Below are 18,836 nucleotides of genomic sequence, written 5' to 3'. Positions count from 1 at the left end.
AAAGTACAAGATATTTCCAGAAAGCAGGGGGCGTGACACTAGTCACGTGACCTCGCTGACGCAACAGTATTTAGGTAAAAAACAACCATAAGTGTTATTGTGGACAAAGCACTAAACAATACTACCGGCAGTAACATCCACCCAATGAGGACAACAGAGTGCCAATTTCAAAATAACTATGGTTCCAGTATTGTGTACAATGAGCTCTTTCTAATGGTTATAAACATGTGCGTCGAGTAACTACATGTGGCTTATAAATCTCAAGCTAAGTGTGGCACCTGTCAGGGATTGGAAGAATTTATGTCTTGTTTCAACTGTACTCAGCCAAAGAACTTTGGAACATACATGTAAATAGCAGAGTTAATGTAGGTTTTGTCTAGACATACATCTACGTATATTGTAATTCTCTGGTTCAAGTTTGAGATTGTGAAAGCTCAGATTTATGATTCATGCATCACATGACAACAACACGTAAGTTTAAGATTTTTTCAAAGATTTTTTTTAAAAATAAAGGAATTAAAACTCTGACAACATAAAAATTTGATTTGTAATATACATTATAATTTTAATTTTATTGACATACATTGATAGTAAGTTTGCTGAATTAAATTTTAAAAGTAACTCAGTGACTTGTGCATAAAGGAGTTTTAAGGGGTGCCTATGTCAAAAAAGTTAATATCCTACATATTCTATAAGTATAGCTTGTTTTGATGACAGGTTTTGAATTATTTGGCCTCAGTTTCATTGTTTGATATCACCAAGATCACCTTAACCAGGTATTGGAATTAGTTTAATCACTTATAGCTTAGTTAGAAAGCTGCCTAAGTTGTAGTAGTTTTAGGATATTCTACTCTTTTGTGCATGTTAGTGTTTTTTTGTTCTAAATTGCATATTTGAAATAATTAAAAATTGCTTTATGTACTACCAAAAAAAAAGTCTGATTAAGTTTCACCAAGAATTTGAGAGCAAACTCTTTAAAAAGTGCAAGAACCCATAAGTACCAAATTTCATACTCTTTATGTATACTTTTACTTATTGTTATAAAAGTTACTAAAATGTAAAAATTAAGAACTTATAAGGTTAGATACGAAAACATAAATGGAAGAAAAAATTAACTTATGATAGCATGCCCAAATCACAAGGCATTGTACAAAACATGATTGAATTTTACTTGGTGTGCTGGTAACGTGATCTTTTGTTTACACAAAGCTTTTATGCTACTCTGGTGCAACTGTGAAGGTTTGTTGCATTTACATTTCAGCTTTACACAACTTTTACCTTTATTTATTGCTTCTTGTTGCCTGCTCCATGTGTTTTGTTAATTGAAAGAGGTTAGATAAAGTTGGAGTAGTTGTGTTACATACACCTCATAGAATATTTAACATATTGTTTTCTTTCTATTACATTTAACAATAATATGTTTTCATTACAATATTCTAGTTACTTATTGTACAATTCACGTATTCATTTAATTTTTTCTTTATTATTTTGTATCTTCATAAACATCAGTTTTTGGCTGTACTCTTGGTAATGTTCAACTAGTTGACTCCACACCTAAGCAGTAACATATGCTGTAGTAATTAATGTCAAATGCCATGCTACTCTAAAATTATACTGTTGGATTTTCATTGGTCACAAGATGTTGTTAGGGAGGAATGTGTCAAGCTTTGCTTATACTTAGTTATATGTTGAAGTTACATTGTTCAACTTTACACTGTGACACTACTTTAAGCCAACAAATAGTTTTTATTGTGTTCCATAAGTAAGATTTACTCTATTATTTCTCAGTTGTCACTTTCATTTATAACAGTATTGATTAGAATGTTTCATGTATCTAATTTTAGGATATTTTAATTAGATTTTTTTTTATTATTACCTTCTTATCAAAAAGATTGTTTTACATTGTTAACTTAATATTTGTACTTAAGACTAATCTGAATCTTCTAAGCTGGACAAAACTTTTGAGGTAGTATTGGATTAAGGCCAAAAATATAATAAATAATGAGAGTATCCAATTGATGAAAATGTATTCTAATCTTTATAAGTAAGAAAGTAAGAAATGTATATTTAATTATCAACACTCATTTCCTGGTTTGTTTTTAGTTTTGCTTTAAATATGTAGCTTACTCTGACCAGAAGCTAATAGTAATATCAAATGTGATTTTGTATTTGGGTGGAAAGTTAATTTACTCATAATTTTCTGTAACCTAAATTGTTGCCTTGCATGTTTTTCAATGGTGATTTGTTTTTCAAAAATAGTAAATAACTGTTTTGAGAAACTTATTAGGTAATTATAAGTTAGTTTTGCATCTAGACTTTAATTTGGGTACAGTGTGCTTAGAAAGCTGAGTTAATAGAGCAACACTTGTATCTTTCATAATTGTGTTGATATAGCATTTTTTTAAAACTTAAGTCTAATTTTTCCAGCTTAATTTTGAACTCAGTATAATGGCGCGTGTGTTTCTGTGTGTGTGTGTTTTTATATCTAAAAAGCAGGGATAGAAATAATGATATAGAATTACATTCATTTGAGGGAAAGCTATCAGGAAGATTACATTCCATCATGTAAAGTTACATTTCCCCATACATTTTTTTTTATGTAATTAGTGTAATATGTTCACTTTCATTGGTCAAAAGTAAAGGAATATGGATGGACCATGCATTCCAGGTTGGGAAAGCTGACTAAAAATGTGAAATTCCTCGGGAATGTAATATTTCAATCCTTGAAAAATACACTAAGCTTTTTTTTCTATACCTAAAAAATATGTAGTTTCATTGAATGATAATATCTATTATTGACTTAGCTGGACATTGCTCATAACTGTAACTACAGTTTTAGCTGTTCATGGATTGGAGTTTGAAATACCCTTTGTGAGGTTTTATGCATATATTTCACATATAATGTGTTCTTTTATCAGATCTAATAAATTGTTCTGAATAACCTGTGTTACAAGCAATACTCAACAACAAAAAATTAATAAGCATGCTGAGATAGTCTTGTGTATTTGTACGTGTGTATAACAATGTTGCCATTACATATGAAAGGTTGTCATGGTTCAGGTGATATCATCATCTTTCTTTACAGATTTAAGATAATATAAAGAGAGTTATAAGTAGATGTGTGTTTTATATAAAAAAATTTTCTCTAAAGGTCTACTTGAACGGCTGTGTAATATACTTATGGCAAGTGGTGTTCCTGCTGATATTCTAACAGAGGTAAAACCAGATTTCTTGCAAAAGTTACAACTTACTCCATACTTTCAATTTTTTAAAATAACTGAAATTACAGGTATGCTACATTTGTTAGACTAATTTCAATGGTTATAGATAATAGAAAAAAAGAATTATACTCGTATGTTTGACAAGATATTCTACATCAGTGGACTTGTACCTATTGAATATATGGTCTCTTAGCTTGTTTTAAAAATATTTCCCAATGATAGCAAATGGCACATTTGTGTAGTTAATAGTAGTCATTTTCACTATAGTTCTTTTTTTGTTTGAATGCTTAGACCATAAACACAGTAGCAGAAGTAATACGAGGACATCATGCCAATCAGGAATACTTTGCCACAGTTAGTGCTCCTTCCAGTCCACCTAGGTGATTTGGTTTTGTTTTTTAGCATATTTTATTTCTTAGTAACATATGTAACATTACAGTTGCACTTTAATAAACCCATATGTATAACTTGTAACATAGTACTATAGTAAATTCATTACAAATTCTTAAATGTAAATTAAAAAATATAGCATTGATTCATGTGTGTTTTAATTACCTTTTTAGTAAAAAATAGTTTTGAGTGTACTTACTACTAGAAAGTACACATAATAGAATTTGGTTAATAGTTAGTATTTTATTGTAAGCAAACTGAATAAAAGAATTAATATTTGCACTTTATGAATTAAAAAGCTTTAGAAGGTTTAAAAGTCTCCTATAACTTTTACTTTTTTAATCAATGGTATGATAAACACTTTAATTGATGCTGTATCCTTTTTAGTATAATAGTTTCTACTTGTAAAATAAGTGGTAGCTAGTGTTGAATTTTTAATGAAAACTTACATGTGTATGGCCATAATATCAAAATTAATCATAATTATATAAAGTATTACATTAGAACAATAATTTGTAACTTTGAATTATTTTTAGAATCAAGGTAAAAAAAAGTTTCAGAAGATAATAATCTGCTTTAGTACTTGTAAATATTGGTTTACATTGTTTATCTTCTTTACTGATATTTCAAAAGAAAAGTTGTGACAAATGTGGATAGCTTGTTATGTGTCAGTTGTTTGACCTTAATCCTTTATTCAACAACATTATGACTTTTGAGGTTAACATATTTTGTTAATTACAGGCCAGCTATTGTTGTGCTTCTGATGTCCATGGTTAATGAAAAACAGCAGTTTGTTTTACGCTGTGCAGTTCTGTACTGCTTTCAGTGTTTCTTGTATAAAAATGAACTTGGTCAAGCTCAAATCGTACAAACACTTCTTCCAACCTCAGCTGATGGTAAGTTGTTGTTTTTTGTTAGAGTTAATTGTTTGTGATATCTGTAACAAAATATATTTTTAATTACACTCTTTGTAAAAGCTTATTTGGAATCATTATACCAGAGGATCACAAACAGTGTTTGTTTTATGTAAGCATCTATTGAAAAAAAGCACTCAAGCATAACATGGTTTATATAATTACTATATCAAGAAAGACTTCAGAGTTTTTTGTTATGATATAAAAGCTGTGTTAATAATGTTGTATTCTTCAATTTAAACAGTATGCACGCAAAACATATGAGTTTCAGAAGTCCCATTGGGGAAAAATTTCACTGTTAAGATCATTGAGTAATAACACGTGGACTTAATTGAACTTGATTATCCTTTTTTTTTGTTTTGTATGGTGTTCTCACACCTCCAAATTCTGTTGGAGGTGAGTATCTGGGAGTAGGACTGGCGTCCTAGTTCGGACACCGGGTGAGCACGTTTCGGTGTGATGGGGATTCAAACCCATGGCCCTCAGATTGCGAGTCGAGCACCCTAACCACCTGGCCATGCCCGGCTTTATTATCCTAATAATTTTTAAAAGAAGTAATTAACCAAATATGAAGTAATTGTCAATCTCTAGCTCAATTTCCGGACAAATCAGTGTCTTCACGAAGACTCCATTATTAATGTGTGTGTTATGTTTATGGTAACTTGGTTAATAGAAGGATAAAAAATATATATGTAATTCAAGAAATTGTTATGTGTTATGTAACTTAGTAGTTAACATTTGGTTTAAAAATATGAAATACTTTTGCTTGTTGTTTAACAAATCTCAAATATATTTTGTAAACATATATTATTATATTCTTTCATTGATTGTTCAGGCAGAATATTCATGATGAGTAAACTGGAAAGGACAGCAACTGCCTGTTGTAAAATTGACAGATTTATTTTTTCAAATTAAAATGCAAAATTAAAAAATACATGTGTCAGATATAAAAGACTGTTTAGTGTAGGTAGTATTAATTAATTTATTTAGTGAGTTAATATTTCATAATTGTTTAGTTTTTATTAATAATAAGAGAGTTAAAACCAGACGATTGTTGGAAGTTGTGTTTGTAAGTTATTGATTGCAAGGATACAGAGATTTCTAGAATGTCTCAGTGAGAGATATAAAAATAGCGGCAACCAGAGGAGAGATCAGAGAGCAGGAAGAGAGAAAAAGTAAAGTCACACGAAAGAGAAGATCAGGCAGGGAAAAGTGAAATGTAAAGTCAACCATAGTGGGAGTGAAAAGCACAATAGTTGATATGTTAAAGTGAGATTAACAGTTTTCTGACACCTTAGGAGAATAATTTATCTCATCAAAGGGTATTCTAAAGCAACTGAACCTGCCTGTGTGGACTTTGACAAAACCAGACGATTATTAGGAACTAGGCCTAAATACGAAAAAGCAAACAAATATCAGAAGTTCAGGATACAACTGCGGTAACTTAACAACAGCGTAACTGATTATACACTGATACTGTTGTGATAAAAGAAGAAATGGAATAAGTGAATTATACACTAATAGTGTTTAAGATAAATGCAGAGAAACATAGTTCAGATTGTCAACTGAATTCTAAAGCAATTGAATTGGCCTAAGTGGACTTTCAACAACAAGAAGAGAACTATCTATTATATAAGATACAACTATGATATACATAGTGTAAAAAATATTTTGTACATACGTTTAAATTGTTTTGAGTGTATTATTTTAAAACAAGTGGAGTGAGTGCTGTTCATTTATTGTTGAATTTATTGCCAATAAGTCACAGACACCTACTGTAGAAAAATCTTAAGCCCAACACACACCCAAATATTTACTTACTATATATAATATAAAAAAGTAAGTTTTCTGACAGCAAGTACTTGTCTTTTAGAATAACACTCTTTGATATTAAAAAGTGCTTTGAGTTTGTTATTATGGCAAAGTAGAGAATGTAGTTGAATAATGATTTCATGCTTTTAAACTCTTAAATTGTTGTATTTTAATTTAAAGGTATAATTATTATTCTGTGTGGATAGAATACACTTTGTGCTTATTTTGCAACTCCATGCATAATATTTATTTTAGTGACAACCATAACTGCTGGTCAGTTACTTTGTGGTGGACTGTTTAGCTTAGACTGTTTGTCCAACTGGTTTGCTGCAGTTGCTTTGTCACATTCTCTTGTTGATAATCCAACACAGAAAGAGCAGTTGCTGCGTGTTCAGCTTGCTACAAGTGTCGGAAATCCGCCAATCTCCCTGATGAAACAGTGCACTACTATATTGCAACAGGTGCAGTGTTTGATATTTTTATGTAAATAGAATAGTATGTAATAACAATATTATAAGTATATATTATTCTATTGTATATTAATAAAGTGAGTGTAGAGGTAACTTAAGATTCAAACTGACCTTTCTGCTTGCTTATTAAATGTTCTTATTAGCTGTAGAATACTGAATGTCAGAAATTTCAGTCTTCATTTCTTTAACTTTGTAAGGAGTTTACTTAATCAGCCAAACTTTGAACAGATAATTATCATTTTGAACTCAGAATATGTGTATTACCATGTTGTTGAAGTGTCAAAATCAACTGAACTTAAATTGTGGAAGATAGCACACTATAATGTGTATTTTTGTAATTTTTTCTGAAAATTTAAACAATTGTATTAAGTATCCATAGTGATTCAAAATTATGTAACTTACTTTATACATAAATATTAACAGTACTGTTTTACTTACTGATTTGAGTGTTGAAACTCATCTGATTTGGTGACGTCCAGTATTAAATAAAAGACCTTTTCAGAAGTGCTTTTAATTAATTCACCATACATACTTAAAATAAGTATTAAGACAGTTTAAAGGAAATACTAAAACAGCTTGTAGCCCTATGTGTGATGTTTTATCTACTTTCTAAATACTTTATATATCCCTTTGTTAAATAAATGAATAAAAGTAATTAATTTATCATGAAAAGTGAAACTTCATCGACCTGATTTAGCTTATTTGTAAATAATATTTTGAAGTGTTATTTCCAAATCATTACTAATTTTTGAATGAAGTCAGTTTAGCCATTCTTCAAATAGAATTTCTTTTAATCAGCTATTCTTCAGAAACAAATGCTCCTTGATATTAGAAGTAATCAATAATGAGTAAAATCTTCAATGCACAAATTAAGATTTAAAATTATTTTCCTTGCTGTAACCATAGTCTTATTGCCCTATTCTTCTGCTTCTGATTTAAATTTTATGTGGAAGTTACTTTTGTTCTTAGTGAACACAAAAGTATGTAAATCACCAAAGTTTTTAACTTGTAAAATCACAAATTCATATTCTTATTTTTTGTTTTCAGGAAAATTATGAAATTTTTTCTTTTTCATATTTATCTTTTCTCTTAATGTTTAAAAAAATTATCTTCCATGTTAAACTTTCCCCTCATCTTACTTTGTCATGGTTTGATTGGGCATTCAAATATATCTAGGAACCCATCCATCCCTGTATTTTGAATAATTTTTGGATAAAAAAAAACTAATGAAAATAGCTTTCCATTAGTTTCATTTATCCACAGCATGTAAACAGTTAAAGTGTTTTCAGTTAATAAAGCACACTGAATAAAAGACATTCAGTGCTTTTTTATTGGTGGCAAATTTGGCATCAGTACAGTATGCAATGATAAAAATTGTATTGTTGAATTTTGGTCTTGAATTCCTGTCGACCATTGTTGGATGTATATCTTTATTAACTTATTCAGCAAATAATGTTGTATATTTGAAAGCCTTTTTTTGTTTTTAAACTTTAATGATAACTGATGTTAATTGTAGTAAAGGCTATTTTTTTGTTTTAAAATTTTAATGATGACTGACGTTAACTTTAGTTATTTGACTTCAGAGACAACTATATGAAGTCAAGTTAAACAAACTACTATTCTTTATGCCACACGAGAAACAAACTGCATAAAATTTTATTTATGGCTGAATCAAATTACATACAAAAATTGAAAATAATAATGTGATCTTTATACTAAGTATGCAACTTGAATTGAATAAAAATGGAAATGTGCAAAATATAACAATATTTGAACTAAGTATAACTGATAACAATAAAATATAGATAAGAGAATATGTCTGTCTAGCTGTCTTTCAAATTCATTTTAACAAACTAAATATACTTGAAATTAATGAAAACATTTTCACCACTAATTGGTTCAAGTGTTTTGATGTTCACTTGTTGTTTGGTGAATTACTCATTTTCATTGTACTAATTGTTTTACCTCAGTTTCTTCTGTTTTGGGTAATATAAAGTTACAACCTTGTAAAAAAGTGAGTTTCAAAATATATATTAATAAAGACTTATTTTGACTGTAAGTTTTATTATAAAACTCTCCAATTACTTTTCTCAAAGTAATTTGATTTGCTTTAGTTGTTTAACCTTAAATTAGATTTTTTTTAACTTATATTTTAGACTAAAGATGTTTCTTTTATGCAGGGTGGAAAAGTGCAAACACGACTGGGCTTACTGATGCTATTGAGTACGTGGTTGGCTCACAGCACTCAAGCAGTTTCTCACTTTCTTAGCATACCAACTAACGTTCCTTATGTATCCTTTTTATAATAAGTAGGTAAATGTAAAACTGATAATTTAGTATGTATGTTTGATATATTTCTTAATTCAGTCATTTGATATAGAAGTGAAATTATCTTTACAGATAAATATAGTCAACCAAAATGATACTAAATTTTTTGGTTATTTATAAGTAACTTTTGCATTTCTGTTCAAAAAGTCTTTCTTTTTGGAAACATGAATCATTTAGTTTGTTTGTTTGTTTTTGAATTTTGTACAAAGCTACACGAGGGCTATCTGTGCTAGCCATCCCTAATTTAGCAGTGTAAGACTAGAGGGAAGGCAGCTAGTCATCGCCACCCACCGCCAACTCTTGCGCTACTCTTTTACCAACGAATAATGGGATTGACCATCACATTATAACGCCCCCACGGCTGAAAGGGCGAGCATGTTTGGTATGACGGGGATTCGAACCCGCGACCCTCAGATTGCGAGTCGAGTGCCATAACCACCTGGCCATGCCGGGCCAAATCATTTAGAATTTTGTGTTAAAATGTATTGAGAAAGTACTGTTTCCGATTAAATAATTCTGGAGAAAAAAAATGTCCAAATTTTACATTTTCTGACATATGCATACTTACTATGTAAATATATACTTCACAAAACTTCATTGAATCCAATACCAAAGCTCCATCAACTTTGATGTCACTGGTTGAAAGTGAAAACAGTCAGTCACTAAATCAAATTATATTTAAACATTTCTAAACTTTAAAATAACTTTAAGATTACATAATCATTACATTACTAATGCATTGTTTAGTTTTAATGTCCAACTTGTCTTAACCCCATCTGTTACAATTTCATGTGATTGACAGTAATATAAGGTGAATCTGTTGCATCAGACTTGAGGAAACATAGGAGAGTTAAAGATAATGTTCTAAAGCTGAAATAAATTTTCAATATTGAGCTGAATGTTAAAAATTGTTTACAAAATTTTTCTACGAAATATTTCTGATATTTATATGATAAACATTTTTAAAGTTTCCTTTAATCGGTATTTTATAAAACACGATACAGAACATAAATAATGCACTCTTAGAAGTTTATTCACACATCTGCTTTGGGAAAGTATATGTAGGTTAACTCTTGACTGGTGCTAAACAGGTACTAGTTATTTCAACTTCACATTATTTAATGTAACATTATAAAGTATGTATGATTGAGCCAAGCCACAAGTTGTGCATGTAAAATATTTTTTCTTTTTCATTGACACTTTATAATGGTGATGCTTAGATAAAAAATGTTATACACATAATTCCAAATTCTTCTGTTCTTTTGTGTTAACTCAAACTCACTAATATATATGAAATATATTTATCCTGTGTACTTGCATTCCAAATAAAGATATACAAATAACTTGGACAAACATATAAGATTTCAATATGCTTTTTTAAGTTTATTTTTTCAAAGCTTACAGTTCCAACCATTTGTAATAATGTGTGTATGTAACATCCTTAACTTCATGCTCAGTTAACTTCACAAGTTGGTTTGGCAGAAGGAGATGAACATGAAGACTTGGTTCAGGGACTTTGTGCCTTTTTACTTGGTATTTGCATTGAATTCAATGATGATTCAGTTCCAAGCTTCACAAGGTGAATGAACTTAGTTTTAACATAATACATTATGTGTTTTAAAGTTTGATATATTTTCAAGCATTTTATTAGTGGGAAGAAAAACTGCTAACATAAAAAAGCTGCATTAATCAAAAACTAAATAGCATCATTCCCTCAAAAAACCATATCATAAATTTATAACTCAACAATTGACTATAAAAGTTTTAAATATAGTACCAAGTATTTTGTTAGAATTTTTTTATGCATACACTGCCTTTGGAAATTTAATACTGGTGAATACTTGAGGCTTAATTCAGTTGAATGGGTACTTATTAAACCTTGTTACATATTAACAATGTTTCATATTAAAGATCAATCTAGAATTGTCCAAATAGGGGATTTTGTGTGGTGTTGTGCTATTTATTGTAACCCTATGTCCACTGGTAGGTGTCAAAGTGCACATGCTATGACCTTTTACAGAGTGCCATTCAACATGATATTACATATTTGTTACCCTATATTGCTGATTTACCAACAGTTTGTGGTAGAGGAGAGTAACTACCAGATACAGTATACATGGTTGTTGAAAAAAAAACTGTTGTAGATATGCATTTTGTAGGTTTTAGAGGCTATGTAAATGTAATCTACAAAGTGTACAATGGGAAAAATATTTTAATTTTTCACATTAGAATCACCTGTACTCCAAATTGCCAGGATCAGAGTCAGAGTGATTGTCATCAATTCACAGACACATCCTGAGAACAAATAGTTTTATAACATATTTGATTTTTTATGTACAACAGAAAATGTACATTTTGTAGGTTCTAGAGGCTATGTAAATGTAATCTACAAAGTGTACAATAGGAAAAATATTTTCATTTTTCACATTAGCATCACTTGTACTCCAAATTGCCAGGATCAGAGTCAGAGTGATTGTCATCAATTCACAGACATATCCTGAAAACAAATAGTTTTATAACATATTTGATTTTTTATGCACAACAGAAACAATTCTGTTACTAAAAGCTTGTCACATTTTTTATAAATACACATAGTCAATTCAGAGTTATGCAAATTGGAGTCAGTCCAATAGACATTCAGCTAATAAACTTTTTATAGCCAAATTAATTTTATTTGTACATACTTATTCAAAAAATTTGTTTCACTGATGTACTAAAGGGTGTTGTAAAATAAATCACACTTTTTTCCCCGAGAGCATAACAAAGTATAATAAGATTTTAATTCAATCAAAAAAAGTAATTCCAAGTATCAATATCGCTTGATTGGGCCACCATTGTTCTCATGCTTGAGTTTTAATTGATTTGAAAAATATTTCAGCAATGCAACAACCATGTCTGTTTTTGTGGCTGTCTCTGTGAGCACATCAGTGAGAACATGAATCAAGGTTTCATGTTTGTGTCTCTCGCATTCAGGCAAAGTCTACAACTTTTATTCTGTGCATTGTTGAGCAAATGCTCCCACATTTTCGGCTGGATTTAAATCTGGAGAGTTCCATGTTCCTCCACTTCGTTCTCACGTATTGGACCAATCTTTCAAATTGAACAATTCTGAAACTTTTGAGGCATTAATTGGATTTTTCAAATTTGGCACTTCGATGTGTCGATTGAAAGACTTGAATTCTTGGATCATATCTGCGACTAGTTTCTGAGCCATCCCAAGGGCAGCACGTGCGACACGAACCTGAGTTCTAGTGAGCACCATGATTCAAAAGGTTTTGCAAAAAATTAAATTCGAAAAGTCAAACACCCTAGAGTATGTTGAAATGACTTTTTCTGATGAGTGATGATATTCGCGGTCCAACCACATTCAGGTAAAAAAGTGTCATTTATTTTGCAACACCCCCTAGTCTTCATTTTACAAATAATTGGGGAGTGTGTTGATTCTAAATGTTTCATTGTATTAATGACAACTTGTATTTTCTAACAGAATAAACTTAATATTGTTTTAATTACCTCTGTATTACATTATATTTGCCTTATATGGCTAGTTGTGAAGAAAATCAATTTGGTTACTTTTTAAATGTCTTTTTCAGTTATTAATGTTTTGATAATTTCATCTAATATGATTTAATTTAATATAAATGGTTGTCATTTTTTATATTAAATAAGGGTTCCTGATAAATAACTTTCAGTAAAAATGTTCAAAGACTAGGTGTGATATATTGTAAGCTGTCTTCCATTTATGTTTTCATTCTTGCTTGTTTTGTTTTATCAAATCCATGTTATATTTTAAGTTACATTATTGTACTCATTGGTATTGGTAATTGCTTGTTGAAAACCTCAAATAATGATGATAAATTTATTAAAAGATAAACATATTTCCCTGAAAGAGACTGATAGCTAAGAGGTTTGGTTTATCAACTTTTTATTTTCAGTTTATCCATTGCATACTTTTAAACTAGTTTTCTGTTTAACTTAGGATTTTTTTGTTTATGTTTTATATTTATTCTTAATATATATTAAGAAAACATTATTGATATTTTTTCTTATTTTATTCAGAGAGAACTTATGTCAACTAATACTGAAACGTATTGGTCAAGAAACTTTCTTTGACAAATTAGGCTCTGTATCCAAGCATGAACTTTACAGTCGTGCTGCACAGAAACCTCATCTGAAATATAAACAAGCTAGTGAGGTTCTCTTCGATTATGAATTTTGTCGTCTTTTCAAGTCATTAGAAGGTAAAAGTACTGAGGATTTTTAGTAGAGTCTTGTGCATACACAGTAGGAGGTGGCACTTTGGTACTTGTGGTTTTAACAAATTCAGTTGTCATATTTCATGCATGCTAGAGATCTAATCAAATATTATCCTGTATTTTATATAGATACATACATAACTGATTCTGTTAGATCACAAGGTGTTGTTAACTAGCTGCTTTACATCTAATCTCTAAGCTCAAAATTGGGGTTCCCCACTGGTAAAGCGGTAAGTTTATGAACTTACAATGCTAAAATTCTGAGTTTGGTTCCCTGCAGTGGACACAGCAGATAGCCCAATTTGGCTTTGCTCAAAAACAAATAAACAAGCTTGTGTGTGTATGTGATATTGTGTGTGAATATATGAAACAAACATTTATATTAATGAATGGTGTATAAGTTCTCACTTTTTAGAATTTCCATCACAGTTATATAACATAATACAGGAAATAATGATTTTTATGTTGCGGGCTGTCCCTTACTTTTTTGCAACAGAAAATATTTATTAAGTGTTGTTAATTTAAATACCCAATTTTTTTTATAGTAAAGTGATCAATCATTTCAGAAATAAAAATCACTCAAATATTTACTTAAAACGTTGTCTTTTGGCCTTTCTATGAGCATCTAAATATGTATAGAATTATTCTAATAATTGGATAATATTATCCCTCATTCAGCCTGAAGATTGTTTTTAAAGTTATTAGTTATTCTTATAGAAAAATGCAAAACTTGAGTGCTCAGTAACCAAACTTAAATACTTGAAAGTGTCTTGAAGTTGAGAATGTATTGTTGTATACTGTAATTCCACAAAAGTTGTATTTTAGAACAATCATTTCAATGTAACGTAATTTTCAGAATTTATATATATATATATATATATATATTTTTTTTTTTCAACTCCTGGTTCCTCACAGGTGCAGTCATCAGAGCAGTTCAACCAAAACCTAAAGATTTAGTGAATGGACCAGAATCCAACATGACAGTCCAACAACATAGTTTGTTACAGCAATACAAAGATGTTATTAGAGAACAGGTAAAAATGTGAAGTGATTTATGAACAAGTTATTTTATAATAAACAACTGTCCTTATGTACACTCTGAGGTACAAACTTATACATAAATTATAAGGTGGGCTTGAAACCTTACCAGACCTTTAAGTTTATCTCAAAAAATTAAAGGAATAAAAATGTAAAAAAAAAAGACTTATAGATCATTGCAATTGATCAATTTTAAAGTATATGTTTAACTAAAAAAATTCAGAAATTCTTCTAGTGATGGTATTGTCACTAAATGAAGAATAAGTAAGTCATAAAAACTTGTAAGTTTTGCAGTTACTTGGAGATCATGCATAGAATGAAAAGAATGTGTTATAGATATAGAACAATATTAACTCAATGCAAGAAAATGTAGAAACCTGAAGTAAAATACACTACTCAAACTACCCACTAAGACTTAAAAAAAAAAAAGAAGATAACCATCGAGACAATAACTGTCCTCTGCACACACAAATGTTATCCCCCTCGTGCATCTGCCTATGAGATTTGCATGCAACTAGCCTTGAGGTAACTTCCACCTAAATTCATGTTTAATATGAACTGTACTTGTACATGATGACATCATGTACAAAAGCCCTTCAGTGAAAGGAGGGGGAGACAACCTCCAATCCATGCACAGTAATTCCCCTGATGCACTTGCACTCATGATAACATCATTCTTTTTCCTCTGCATTATATGACACAGATGTGTTTAACTTTCATCTGACTTTAATTTAGTGATATTTGTATTTGTAAAAGAAACTTTAATTTTCATTTTCTTTAGTTTTGTTTCAAAAGTTTTAATTTATATCATGAATTCTTAAGTGACTGTGACTTCTACATAGTCCTGTTTGAGTTAGGTATTACACTACTATAATACCTGGGAATGTTCCAGCTTTTGTTCAGTGTATTGAGGTTTATCACATGCTTACTGGGTCTCCTATTCTTATCCTTTCAGCTGAGGTTCTTTCTCCTCAGTCAAGAATGGCCTATTGGACTACAAATTTAATCTGTTTGCTTTGTGTATCGACTTACCTTTACAATATCTTTCTGAATTTCTCTTTTAGGTATGTTTCTTTCCTTGTCTTTTGCCTGTGTCTTTGCTTGTTATTATGGTTTATGCTGTTTCCTTTGTCAAATCTAAATACCTCGTCCCCCATGCATTCATGACTCTTTTTTATCCTGATTTGTAAACAATCTTCCTTTCCTTTCTAGATTCCCTGCTTGTGGATTGGACCCCTTGCCTTCTACTTTGTTCTCTGGTTCCCTATTTTTGCAATCCTATCTTTTTTCTCATCACCCTCCTCTATTCCCTCTCTTCCCTTAACCTTTTGTCTGATGCAATTCATTGTGCTCTAGAAGGCTTTTTATGTAAAAGTTTGTTCCCTTCTCTTGAGCAGCTTAGTTAGTTCTGTCCTTCCTTACTTTGTTACCCTGCCGTTGGGATTCGTTTGGTCAAGTTGTATTCCTCTTAATTGGCAGACATCTTTGGTGGTGTTCATTATTCACTGGAGACCTAGACTAACATTGTATGACTTCAGTCCTTGTTATCTTCCTGGGATTATTTTCTTACTCGGCCTTTCTGTTTGACTCTTGTTCTTCGTCTGTATCAGTCTATCCCTAACCTTCCTATTCCAGGTTCTAGGCCTTCTTCTTTTTCTCATCCTCCCACTACCAGATCTGGCCCATTTCTCTTTTTGTCAGTGACTTTCCTGTCATGTCTGGCTTGTTGTGTACCCATCTCTTCCTCTTTGCCTGCAGTTGGTCTCATTTTCTGCTGAAAGTTGTTCTTCAGTTTCAACCCACAGTCTCTCTCCTCACTTGTCTTCTCTTTGCTTCTATTCCCATATCCATTTTTCCTCCTTCCATCCCTATCTATGGTGTTTTCACCCAGTCTATGGTTGACCATGGTCAAGGTGTTAGACACCTTCCTACACATCCCTTTTGACCCATCCTCCATATGTTTTCAACATTCTATCCATCAGATTCACATCTTCCAATTTCTTGCACTTTCTTTCAACATTTCTTGCACTTTCCTTTTGTATTGTAAGGGCCTTTGCTCACTATTTACGTGGCCTAGGGCTGTCATTCATTTTCTTGGATGATTGACTTTATTAGCTCATTTTCTGGTAGTATCCTCATCTCACACTCCCTTTATTTTGCAGAAGGATACTCAGTTGGAGTGGCTTGTCAAGTTATCCAAGTCCTGTGTGATGCCCACTCAATAGTTGGTACTTCTGGGCATTTTCTTCATCTTTTGTCACAAACAAGCCCAGTCTTCTACACTTTACCTGCAAGCTCTGGAGTATCTAGTCACCAGGAGTTATGCTTCTCGTTCTTTGTGAGGGACTTTTTTTGCTTTTGGGAAATCTGGCTTCCTTGATACCCCCTCATTCCTTTGGGGCACACACATGCACCTTCTCCAGTGTTCCTTGAAGTTCTAAGGGATTCTTTGTTGGTCTCCATTATCCTTATTTGTGAACCTCTCCTCTCCTCAAGGAACTATCATGGTGATTGTATGATGCCCATACTACTCCTTGCATTTTTCTTACCAACTCCCATACTGGATCTTTCTCCTCACTGATACTTCCTTCTCAAATTGAATGCATCTCTGGATGACTTCTGGCATTTAGATGCAGAATGGGAATTCCCCTTTATGCTTATTGGACATATTCCCTTTTTCCTGCTCCTTCTAACAGATGATTAGGACACGATCCACTCTGACATATCCACAGTTCTTTCTTACATCTACTGCCAAGGGGGGCACCCATTTTAAAACTTTTGAGTATTGGACTTACTGTTCTGGACTCATTCATATTGGGTTCTTATTGTTGCCTGTTATTTGCCTGGAGCTATGTACCTTGTTGCTGACTGCCTTCAACCCACCTTCACCCCCAAGTCTTTCATTGGATTTGCGATCAGTTGGGCACATCTATCAAAGTTTTCAGGGCTGGTTTCACCTTTTTTTTTTATATATGCCTATCTTCGTCTTTCACTCCTCCCTCAAGTTCTCGAATCCTACTGTGGTTCCACATTTGGCTATTGCAGTCTTGGTTTCATCTGTTTCTTCACTTGCATCAAGACCCCTCCCCCCCTTCATGTATCCAATGTCCCTTCACACTTGCTTACACTTCACACATCCCTTTTTCATCAAGGAATGTTATCCCTCCCTCTTCACATGTGGGATTTGGCCAGTCCATTGGATTGGACTCTTCTATCATTTAACATTTTTCTTGTATTATTCCTATTGCTCTTCCACTTTATATGTCTATTGAAAACTGCCACTCCTTTCCTCCCAGCTGTCCTACTGTGTTTCAACTTTCTGCCTTTTTTTGATTGGTTTGTTGGTCTCTGCCATTGCTGGTTATTCAGTTGCATTGTCCAATGCAATTTGACTTTTCCAATACCACTAAATGTTTTCTTCCCCTCTCGTCTCCATCTTACTTGCCCAACTCCCATGTCTGCCTGGGTACTTAACCCTTTCACAATGGGCAGATACAAATTATGTCTGAGGATACATGTACAACAATACATACTGTAACTTTGGGATTTTTGTACGTATTCTTACAAAAACTAGTAAGAATTTGTTAAATATTTTAAGTTTCTTGCACACAAAAAATGACATTATTTTAATTAATAATTTAATTAAAAATATTTTATCTATTTATTATAGTTATTTGCACTCAAACTCTGAATAGTTTCAGTGCAAAGTGATTTACATTTTAAATATAAGATACTTTTCTTCATCTTACAGTTTTCAAATTTCATTTGCATAACCTCTAAATATTTGATTTTCCATTTTCTCTACCATATTACTAACTCTAGTTATTATCATCAACATACAGTAGAATGAAATGTTTACAATTAATTAAGAAATAGAAATATATACATAACTCGTAGTTGAAAAATCTAAAAAATATCTTGTTTGGGTCACATGCATAATTTTATGTCTTTACCTTTTCACTTATAGTTTATTTTTAATGTTTTATTGTCCTTTCCTGTTCTTTAGAGTTTATTATTCATCTCAACACAAGCCAACAGTGCCCTTGGGGTGTATTAGAGTATCTTTGGGAGAGATGCGTAAGCCTTCGGCAAAATTATCTTACATTTGCGCAAGGTCGTAAGCCTTGAGAACTGGGGAAATGTTTCAACTAGCTTTAAAAAATGTTTAAAACTTTCAATTATTCATTTTAAAACAAATAATACATAATTAACTAAGATATAAAAGTAAAACCTAAATGCAATTTAATTGTCTCTCTAACTATAACATATTTAGGTAAGAAACAACTGAAGTGCTATCCTGAACAAAATAGTCAACAATACTACAAGCAGTTAGATCTACCCTATGACAGCTTGGCACCAATTTCAAAATAACCGTTGTTGTATTATAGTATAAAATGAGCTCTTTCT

The 18,836-nt window shown here is 31.4% G+C and overlaps 1 protein-coding gene across 3 annotated transcripts in view; it reads left to right on the top strand.

The window, feature by feature from the left end:
* LOC106463014 (general vesicular transport factor p115-like) overlaps positions 1-18,836 on the top strand; it is an 88,020-nt gene that overhangs the window by 37,314 nt on the left and 31,870 nt on the right. For all 3 annotated transcript variants that reach the window (XM_013922979.2, XM_022390414.1, XM_022390415.1), the window contains exons 9-16: positions 3,152-3,216; positions 3,513-3,601; positions 4,353-4,507; positions 6,593-6,798; positions 8,988-9,098; positions 10,593-10,714; positions 13,195-13,376; positions 14,307-14,425. In XM_013922979.2, coding sequence (XP_013778433.1) covers positions 3,152-3,216; positions 3,513-3,601; positions 4,353-4,507; positions 6,593-6,798; positions 8,988-9,098; positions 10,593-10,714; positions 13,195-13,376; positions 14,307-14,425 — 1,049 coding nt within the window. The remainder of the gene's footprint in view (positions 1-3,151; positions 3,217-3,512; positions 3,602-4,352; positions 4,508-6,592; positions 6,799-8,987; positions 9,099-10,592; positions 10,715-13,194; positions 13,377-14,306; positions 14,426-18,836) is intronic.

Source organism: Limulus polyphemus, unplaced genomic scaffold (assembly GCF_000517525.1).
Source record: "Limulus polyphemus unplaced genomic scaffold, Limulus_polyphemus-2.1.2 Scaffold1301, whole genome shotgun sequence".
NCBI lineage: Eukaryota > Metazoa > Arthropoda > Merostomata > Xiphosura > Limulidae > Limulus > Limulus polyphemus.
Note: the sequence above shows the minus strand (reverse complement) of the source record. Positions and strands in the feature narration are given on the sequence as shown.